Below are 10,770 nucleotides of genomic sequence, written 5' to 3' on the forward strand. Positions count from 1 at the left end.
AATATGCTTTTCTTGAATCTCTATTTGGGTTAATATTCATAATTTGTTTTCCTTTTATTAAAACATTGTTATGGGGAAAAGGTTTAATTTAATCTCCAAATGTCAAATTAATTAGTAAGTCATCAACTCAAAGTAATAAATATCGTCATAAAATTTAGCAATCTAATTATAATATTTACGAATAAGTCAACTAATCAAAAGATAGATACTTTTTTCCACATTATAAGATAGTAGCAATAGAGTAATTTAATTTTCTGCTAATGCGATGAAAAAATGTTCAAGTACATTCCATAATCACATATTATGACAAGATAGAGACTACAACCCGGGGAGGGGGGGGGGGGGTTCCACATCGTAAGCTACATGTTCGGCTGAATTCAATAATATTGTTCGAGACACCATAAATGTTCAAAGAAATTCACTTAAATATGTACAAACATCAACTTTCGAACCCAATTATAATTAGCGCTTGATTTTGTTGTTCGATCTACCCTACAAGGGATAGATGTTTTTTTATATAAGAACTAACTGTCAAGAAGATAATCATGGATTCAAGCAACAACCTCATGTTGAAGCATCTCAAAACTTGCAGATTAGTGAATCTTATTAAAAAAAGATGAATTTACAACAAGTATTCCATCTACTTCAGACAGATAATCAACTCAATGATCTCGAGCAAAAAACTGAAGTTTACACTCTGCGCGAACGAAAAGCCTAAATGAATGGTACATAGCCTTGCAGCCTCTTATTCCCAAGTTGTTCAGCCACTTTCCCAAATAAAGATCTTATATCAAGCAATAAGATCAGGCCATGGCACGTAAAATCCCATTTTATCATACATCCAAGTACATCCCATTTGTTGAGGAAAACGTGAAGAATTCAAAGGATCGACCAAAAAAAAAAAAAAAGGAAGTATCAATCTACAGTAACATTGATTCTGGACTCTCTATGTAGCCTTTGAATGCTTTGAGCCATTCTGCACCAATTGCACCTGGACAAAAGGAAATTATTAAAGGCTAACCGTGAGTTGTTTCTTAAAGAGGTGGATATGAAGAACCAACTATCTAAATAAGCCAATCAAGTCACTCACCATCAATCACCCGGTGATCACAGCTCAGTGTTACAGACATCATACTGGAAAACTTATACTGGTCTTGGCCCGATCCTGGAACCACCCTTCTCTCAGCTGTTTAAGAAGAAGCGATGATGAGCACACGATATCACTGCTGAAACAAAACAACTCAATGACATGCTAACTTACCAGATCCAACAGCTAGGATGGCTGATTGTGGAGGGTTAATGATGGCACAGAACTGTTTAATGCCAAAAGGCCCTCCCAAATTGGTGACGGTGAATGTCCCTCCCTGTGAAATAAGAAACAAGTGAATTAAATAAAATATACTTTTGTCCAACTAAGGAAAAGAAGATATTTAACTGCAATGCACACCTCATAATCCTGTGGTTTTAAGCTGTTCCCTTTTGCCTTCTCGGCTAAGTTCTTCACTTCTTCGGAAATAGTGGATAACCCTTTCTTATCAGCGTCCTGCCAACAACACAGATTTCCAAGATGAAATATAACTGGTAGTAAGAATCAAGGAACATCCAATTATTATAAGCACTAGATAGGGTTGAGAACAAACCTTGACGACTGGAACGTAAAGTCCATTGTCCGTCTGCACTGCTACACCGATATTTATGTTGTGATACCTGTGTTTGCAAGAAACAATGCACTATTAATAAACATTGCAAATTTCAACTATAGAAATCTTCTCACTTCATATATTCCACTTACTGGCGAATGTACTCATTGGTCCATGAACTGTTGGCCTGAGGAACTTTTCGAAGAGCCAAAGCAGCAGCCTGAAATGAAGTTACCCAGGTCACCATAAATAACAGATGACAATATCTCTTATATATTCCGTATCATGTACTTCTTCCATTCCAAAAAAGAATGACGTCAAAACAGTGGTCAAAAGACCTAATGCATTCACACGTGATTAATTCAAATAAGTGTGAATTCTACATATTTAGTAACTATACTTAAAAGTACTACTGAAAGTTGTAACTTCTTTGCCTATCAAAAGAAAATAAACTATCCAGAAAAATGTCGCCAAGAAAAATTGTTCGATTTCCCAATAGTTCTAAACGTCATATATAGACAGAGGAGTAACTGTTTTTTGATAAGATGCAACACTTAAAATCAAGTTAAGAGTTACTCAGATTTCTTGTGAGATATATCTACGAGATCCAGGCACCAATTTTGACACAAAGGTCCATGCATAGTCACTCTCTCTCTCCCTCGTTTTTTGGACAAGACTTTTTCTCTCTTTTCTGGACCCTCCACGAAATACAGAAAGAAGGCTGGAATTGTCTCATTGAGACGAGACAACAAGACCATTGCTTTCTTTTCCTTTTTCCTTGTCAGGTGGCACAGTGAATCTTAATGGAGTATTTCATACCTTTATTACAAGATCATTAACAGATAACTTCTTTCCTCCTGAAGCCTCTTGCAATGAATTGAGCTGGCTCCTCAATCTGCATTCCAAGCAGCAGGCAAGATAAATAACAAAATAAAATAAAATTGATGTTGGACAATGAAAGTAATACTCACTCCATGAGTTTGTCGACGCATGTATCAACACTCAAATAGTAATGGGGAATGGTTTGCTTTGACAACAGCAACCTAGAAGCTGTCACCTGCACAGATTACACCAAAACTGGTATAACTACGACAAAACCCTGTGCTTGTAAAAGAAGTGAGTAAACAAAAAGTAGAGCTAACACTTAATACAAGGGATGAATTGGAGATAACACGGACAAGCATCTCAATTTTGGCTAATTCTAGGACATGAGGATGCATCCCCTCCTAGAGGTGTAAATAGTACCTTTCTTATCTGTGAAACAGGAATATCTGTGTAATCAAGAGACGTGTCGGCCTTGGGAGCTGCTGCAGGGGCTTCCTTTCCGCGAGAAGCTACATTATCAAGGGAAAAAAAGATTATTGATTCTTCTACGACTACACAAATAATTTTAAAGGAAATCTTTCCTTCCATAAGAGAAAAAAGGAGACAAGTTCAGTGAAATAAAATCAATAATAACATCAACTAGCATATAAGTATATATGCAGACTAGGAAGAAGGTTACCAAGATAATCTTCAATATCAGCTTTCACAATACGTCCCTCGGGACCTGTTCCTTTGATGTTTGAGAGAGGTATCTGCTCATGTTCATATGAATGCAGAATTAACATCAAGGCTAAAACATGTAAATGTGAATCATATTTTCAAATCAAATTTAACTGAAGAAAATAAGTACATTGTGATCTTCTGCTATTTTCCTAGCCAGCGGACTAGCAAAAATGCGATCTGCCAGAGGCGCACTAGGTTTAGAAACTTTTGGCTCTGATGGGGTGACAGGCTTCTCGGCAACCTCTTCTTTGGGAGGAGGTGGAGAAGCAGGCTCTTTCGGTGAAGGCGTAGCATCTGATGTTGAAGGCTGGTAATCTTTAAATTTTGCAATATCACCTTCCTCTTCAACGGTAATAGCAATCACCTACAGAATTTCCAACATTCATCAATTTTTTTGAAATTAATTCTCACAATGATGTAGCTTTTGTTGGCATGTAGCTCAAGGGACAATGAGATTCACAGGGGAAAGTTATTTCTGATAGGTCAATTATATGAGATTAGGAGCCTATTGTGACTGAGCTGGTGCAAATAGGGGAATTGTCAGCTTCATTATTCAGCTATTAGCTAAAACATCAAAGGTTCACCACCAAAGGGCCAGCCTAGAAACAAAGTACCAACTAGAATATAAGTCAAATGTAGGAACCAGAAGGACCAAGCATTAAGCTTTGTGATGGAATGTGCTGTGTGATACATCAACTATAAAGATGTAGATCTATATAAGTTTGTAGAGATGTTACATACACAGTGAAAGTCCTGAACCAACAAACGCAAAATTCAACAATACAGATAATCATGAGTCCCTCAACAATACAGGTAACAGCGAGTCACTTATACCACATGGCTTAAAGTCTAAATTATCTAACACCAAGATACAACAGTCCCAATTGGTAGTCTCAATCAATTGGTTTAAGCATCAATACCTCTCCAACTTTGATATTGCTTGCTCCGTCTTCGCGAAGAATCTTAGCTAGATATCCCTCTTCCATGCACTCCATCTCCACTGTTGCTTTATCCTATAGGGATTGAATGAGTAGCATAAATACCGGAATCCAGAAGTTAAGACACATAGGGGAGAAAACTCCCTTAACAATATATTGACAACAGCAGCTAAAAGATGATCCTACTGTTTCCACTTCACAGAGCACTTCACCAGGAGAAACTTTATCACCCTCTTTCTTTAGCCATCTGGCAATATTTCCCTGCATCACAAGTATGGAAAAGCTGAGGCGCTAAGACAAACAAAAGTGTAAAGAACTAACGATACTCAGAGGAGCTTAAGTGAGAGAAGCTAAATACCTCTGTCATTGTAGGTGAAAGAGAGGGCATACCAATCTCTTGGTGTGGAGGAAGATCTGAAACAGAGAAGGTGCCAGATTAATTTGATTCCGAAATCGAGGGTTCCCCCTCCGGGCCGGACCCCACGCATAGCGGGAGCTTAATGCACCGGGCTGCCTTTTTTTACTTTTTGGGGAAAAAAATAAGCACTTTTGGCCTCCAAAAGCTTGGCCAAACAGGCTATTAGTTTACATTGACATGAAGTTGTCCAATGAACCTTAACCGATTAATAGGAACTAAAGTTGCAGCAACTAGATAAATGCTCTTTAAAATAAAGAATGGTTTATGAGCATTTTGGAGAATGCCCTGACAACAGATTTTCTAATTAATTAGCCAAATGCCAAAGTGACACTAGAAAACAAGTACCTGAAGCAGTGGAGAAACCCCTCCTTGAAGGCACTTGTGATCTGACACAAAGAAGACAAATCAGAATCTGCTTCAAGAGAATGATCAACAGTTATTTTTAGAAATATTTAGAAGTGGTAGTAAGCCAGAGAACAAACCCTGAAGACCCTCTCATGAAAGACATGCTACCGGTGGAAGCGCATGGAGCAATTGCAGTTCTAAGAGCATTTCCAAATGACATCTACAGTTAGAAGCACGTTAAGATAACTTGATGTAAACATTACTGCTCAAAATTCAACAGGAATAAAGTTACAAAAGGAGGGTAACAAAATAATAGAGGTTTAGTCACAACCGTGGGAGATGCTGCTCTACAACTGTTGTTGGAGAGCGCTGAAGCTGAGTTGCATCTATTGAAGGACTTCGGAATGTTGTGTCTCTCTCCTGATATGAGACCAGACTGGCACCTTAAAATATCTGTAAAAGCCACACGCATTTGAATAATACAATACAAAAAAAATGAAGATATCACCAATTAGGCAATTACAGACAACGCAAGAGCCAATAACAAGAAAAGAAGTAACCATTAGATATTCTTCATGGACATGTTCATAATGACAAACATCTGATAATGTGACTAATTCATAACAACAATAATCTACTACTTTACCGTCTCCCTTCTCCATAGAAGGCCTCGTGCCATTACTGAACCAGCGGACAAGAATAGCAGAGTCGTGCCGTATTAAGTTTGAAGAACTTCTGATCTGCAAATAATTTGAGAGCAAGGAAAACAGTAAAAAATGAGATGAACAGGTTCGGGCATAAGTCAACTCACACTTGGATGTTCCAAGGGAAGGACCAGATACATGACCTAGATTAGGCGAATGGAATTTGAAAGAAATGACCTGAATTTGCTACATCCTAAGTATATAATTTAAAGTCTATCCTTTCTTTTCTTTTATCCTCTTCTAACACCGCGAGGAAAGAAAATGATCCCTTTCTTGTCTTTGCTTTTATCCTTTTTTAACACCGCGAGGAAAGAAAATGATCCCTTTCTTTTCTTTGCTTTTATCCTTTTTTAACACCGCGAGGGAAGAAGATGGAATACTTATTACCTAGAAACGAAGGCGAAAGACTGGAAAAAATAACTAATTACAGATAGCAAGTATATGTGACATTCTATTTCCAGGATCGAAATGGTTTTGCCAAATTGCTTGAGATTCACGTAGATTTCACCATATGGCTGATATCAAGCAGCAAACCATATGCCATGAGTCTAAAAGACTAAAACTACTATCGACAAGACGAAAAGATTTTTCTTTGCACCCAAGGTTGTAACCTATTGACCAATAAAGTGGGACGAGAACCATATGCCCTCAAGTTCAAATTCCAGAGGAAGCAAAAAACACTAGACAATTCCTTCCTATTTGTCTAAGCCTTTGTGGGCAGAGTTGCTGGTGGGACACAGCAAGTCCATATGGTCTCAGGTTCAAATCCAAAAAACACTATGTGCCCATATGGCCATGGATAGTTTTCTCTTTTTCCCGGAATTATTTCCGGGAAAACTGTTTGGACACAGAGTTGTTACAATTTTCTGGAATTCAACTTGAAGTGAAAAACTCCAAAAAGTTGTTTTCACGATTTTCACTCCAAATCACTCACTCACAAAAAATCAAAAACAACTCAAATTGTTTTCATGTCCAAACACAACTCCAATTTCCAAATACCATTTTCCACTAGAAAACAAAGACTACTTTTTTCCAAATTTCACAATTCTTATGTCCAAACACCCACTATGTGACTCCTTCCTATTTGCCTAAGCCTTTCACTCTTTCAGAGTTGCTGGTCGTAGGTAGCAGCAAGCAGGCCTGGACACCACCGACTAATAAAAATCGCAAATTTCATTTAGGTGTGAGCACTTAACCAGCTTCCGACTATCAAACTGCCAGTCATGAGAAAATGCTTCTCATTCAACCTAACATGAATATGAATCGCAGCGACTCCAAATTCATAAAAATTAACCCCTACAGTCATGAATTAAGTGGTCGTTTGGCCATGCATATTTTTTACTTTTTCCCGGAGTTGAACTCTGGAAATCATGTTTGGCCATAAAAATAAACACCAAAGAGTTGTTTTTACTTTTTGCACTTCAAATCACTCACTAAAATTCAAAAACAATTCCAATTTGTATTCATGGCCAAAAACAACTCCAATTTCTAAAATACCATTTTTCACTTTGAAAACAAAAACTACTTTTTTCAAATTTCACAATTTTCATGGCCTAACGGGCCCTTATTCATAGCTCACCTGCAAGCACAAAGTTTAAGCTCTGATTCCCAAATCTCATACAAAATCAGACATGACTAACAAGTCAATTTCGATGAAGATAAAAGTAAGTGTTTAAATATTGACTTTAAAATGCGTTTCATTCGGTTTGTTACCATCTCAAAAAAAAATGTGTTTTATTCGACCTAACATCAATATGAATCGCCAAATTCATAAAAAGTAACACTAATTCATAGCTCAACTGCAAGCAAAATTTAAGCTCCATTTCCTAAATCTCGTAGCTAATCAAACATGACCAATAACAAGTCTATTTTCAATGAAGAAAAAAGTAATTGTTTAAATATTGACTTTAAAATGACCTAACATCAATATGAATCACAGCGACTCTGAATTCATATAAATGAACTAATTCATAGCTCAACTGCAATCAAAATTTAAGCTCCAATTCCTAAAAATAATAACAAATCTATTTGGATGAAGAAAAACATAATTTTCTAAATATTCACTTTAAAATGCGTTTAATTCGACTTAACATCGATATAAATCCAAATGAAGTAATTCATAGCTCAATTGCAAGCAAAATTTAAGCTCCTATTCCTAAATCTCATACAAAATAATAACAAATCTATTTCGATGAAGAAAAACGTAATTTTCTAAATAATGAGTTTCATTCAACCTAATATCAATACATAAAAATGAACTAATTCATAGCTCAATTGCAAGCAAAATTTAAGCTCTGATTCCTAAATCTCATACAAAATAATAACAAATCTATTTCGATGGAGAAAAACGTAATTTTCTAAATATTCACTTTAAAATAATGCGTTTCATTCAACCTAGAACTAATTCATTGCTCAATTGCAAGCAAAATTTAAGCTCCTATTCCTAAATCTCATACAAAATACTAACAAATCTATTTCGATGAAGAAAAACGTAATTTTCTAAATAATGAGTTTCATTCAACCTAATATCAATACATAAAAATGAACTAATTCATAGCTCAATTGCAAGCAAAATTTAAGCTCTGATTCCTAAATCTCATACAAAATAATAACAAATCTATTTCGATGGAGAAAAACGTAATTTTCTAAATATTCACTTTAAAATAATGCGTTTCATTCAACCTAGAACTAATTCATTGCTCAATTGCAAGCAAAATTTAAGCTCCTATTCCTAAATCTCATACAAAATACTAACAAATCTATTTCGATGAAGAAAAACGTAATTTTCTAAATAATGAGTTTCATTCAACCTAATATCAATACATAAAAATGAACTAATTCATAGCTCAATTGCAAGCAAAATTTAAGCTCTGATTCCTAAATCTCATACAAAATAATAACAAATCTATTTCGATGGAGAAAAACGTAATTTTCTAAATATTCACTTTAAAATAATGCGTTTCATTCAACCTAGAACTAATTCATTGCTCAATTGCAAGCAAAATTTAAGCTCCTATTCCTAAATCTCATACAAAATACTAACAAATCTATTTCGATGAAGAAAAACGTAATTTTCTAAATATTCACTTTAAAATTCACTAATTCATAGCTCAATTGCAAGCAAAATTTAAACTCCGATTCATAAATCTCATACAAAATAATAACAAATCTATTTCGATGAAGAAAAACGTAATTTTCTAAATATTCACTTTAAAATGAAGTAATTCATAGCTCAATTGCAAGCAAAATTTAAACTCCGATTCCTAAATCGCATACAAAATAATAACAAATCTATTTCGATGAAGAAAAATGTAATTTTCTAGATATTGACTTTAAAATAATGCGTTTCATTCGACCTAACATCAATACATGAAATTCACTAATTCATAGCTCAATTGCAAGCAAAATTTAAGCTCCGATTCATAAATCTCATACAAAATCATAACAAGTGTATTTCGATGGAGAAAAAAGTATTTTATTTTTTAAAAAATGCGGCAGAATGAGGGAGTAATAGGGATCAGAACAATCATACAATAGTTAATCACGCAGATTTTAGGGATTCAAAATTGTTAAATCTGAATGATTTTGGCACCTTATTGGAGTGACGAAGAACGTGAGTAGCGTAAGTCATCGTTTAATTCTTCTCCGATGAAAGAGGCGGCTGAAGATGGTGGCTGGCTTTTGGGGCAGACACACAGATGCTATTAAAATGGACTACTAATTTTGATCCTTCCCTTTTTTTTTTTTTTTTTTTTTCGTTCTTTATTCTGTTTGTTTTATTATTAGGCAAAAGGTTAAAATACCCCTCTACTTTTGTGATGATAAAAAGTAGGTAAAAGGGTCAAATTTAACTTTCAACTATAATTTATAGTTTAAATTTACCCTATATTAAAATTTGGGGTCAAATTTACCCCTTCCGTCAGTATACTTGTGTATGCTCTAATGAAAAGGTAAAAGTAATTTATTTTTATTATATAGAGATAATTTAGTAAACTTCACATTATATTATTAATTTTTTAATATGCGTGTTTTTTATTAAAGTGATACTTATTATGAGACGGAGAAAGTATATGTTTAGCTCTTTTCCCAAAATAGAGAGATATTTTGGACTCTTTTCTCTAATTATTATGTCTAAATAAATTGTAATCCTTTTTTCATACTGCTATTTTCATACTGCTATTAAAATGGACAGCACCAATTTACATCCTTATTCTTTCTTCTTTCTTTTTTTCTATTTTGTTATCTTCGTTTTTTGAGTGGCAAACTTACGGCCTCTTTGGCCTTGTAATTTTTTTGTTTTTAAAGTGTTTTTTTTAAAAAAAAAATAAGGTGTTTGGTTAAATTTTTTGGGAGAAAATAAATGTTTTTGGGTAGTAGCAGAAGCAATTTTTTAGAAGCTAAAAAATAATTTTTTCTCAAAAGCACTTTTGAGAAAAATACAATTAAAAGCACTTTTTAAAAATTTAATCAAATGCTAATTGCTGCTCAAAAGTATTTTTTAAATTAGTTGGTCAAACACAAACTGTTTTTCACAGAAAGTATTTTTTAAAAAGCACTTTTCAAAAAAAGTTTAAGTAGGTATTTGTGTTTGACCACAAAAATTAAAATATTTTTCACTTTATTTATAATTTTGAAGTTGGTGTTAAAGTTGAATTTGTGTTTGGTTATAATTTGTAAAATTTGATTGTTTGAATGTATTGAAAGTGGGAAAAAAAATAAAAGATTCTCATAACCAAATAGGTCCTTCTAATAGCATTTTTGGTCTGTCACGGATAAATTTGTATTTTAGTTCTTATGATACTTAAGTATGTGATTTTTTATTTTTATGTTGGGAATATATAATAATTAAATTATTTTACTATAATATCTAAAGTGTAAGTTTTAAAAATTAAATGTATTTTGTATCATAACAATAAAAATTGAAATGATAACTAATTAAGGTACTAAAAGTAATCATTAGTTTTTTTTTTCTAAGTGCGAAGGTGGGCTAAGGTCTAAGGTCCAGTGGTCACAGCGATACAGCGGCTCCCAAATTTTGAAAATGCATCTATCTTTTCAGTATAAGACTTTTTTCTCGTTTTATTATTTGGCTTTTTATATTCTGGGAACTTTGGATATTATATTCTCCACCTGTATTTTGAATGGAAAAGGCTCAAATATATCGTCGAATTATTAAA

General features: G+C 34.0%; 1 protein-coding gene across 2 annotated transcripts; it reads right to left on the bottom strand.

The window, feature by feature from the left end:
- Window positions 1-569: 569 nt before the first annotated feature.
- LOC132039527 (dihydrolipoyllysine-residue acetyltransferase component 2 of pyruvate dehydrogenase complex, mitochondrial-like) lies at window positions 570-9,340 on the bottom strand. 2 transcript variants are annotated; one of them, XM_059429992.1, is made up of 19 exons: window positions 9,186-9,340; window positions 5,536-5,629; window positions 5,221-5,309; window positions 5,027-5,109; window positions 4,890-4,930; window positions 4,485-4,540; window positions 4,313-4,387; window positions 4,109-4,201; window positions 3,316-3,552; window positions 3,145-3,217; window positions 2,886-2,974; window positions 2,612-2,697; window positions 2,460-2,535; window positions 1,793-1,860; window positions 1,641-1,707; window positions 1,448-1,543; window positions 1,262-1,364; window positions 1,091-1,186; window positions 570-991 (listed from the first exon to the last, which is right to left on the bottom strand). In XM_059429992.1, the coding sequence occupies exons 1-19, from the start codon at window positions 9,222-9,224 to the stop codon at window positions 921-923; spliced, it is 1,632 nt and encodes a 543-aa protein (XP_059285975.1). In that variant the 5' UTR covers window positions 9,225-9,340; the 3' UTR covers window positions 570-920. The 2 variants fall into 2 exon arrangements, with proteins under 2 accessions (XP_059285975.1, XP_059285974.1); XM_059429991.1 differs by having other exon boundaries at window positions 5,221-5,342; window positions 9,186-9,339.
- Between the last annotated feature and the right edge of the window lie 1,430 nt (window positions 9,341-10,770).

This window comes from Lycium ferocissimum, chromosome 12 (genome assembly GCF_029784015.1).
Source record: "Lycium ferocissimum isolate CSIRO_LF1 chromosome 12, AGI_CSIRO_Lferr_CH_V1, whole genome shotgun sequence".
Taxonomy (NCBI): domain Eukaryota; kingdom Viridiplantae; phylum Streptophyta; class Magnoliopsida; order Solanales; family Solanaceae; genus Lycium; species Lycium ferocissimum.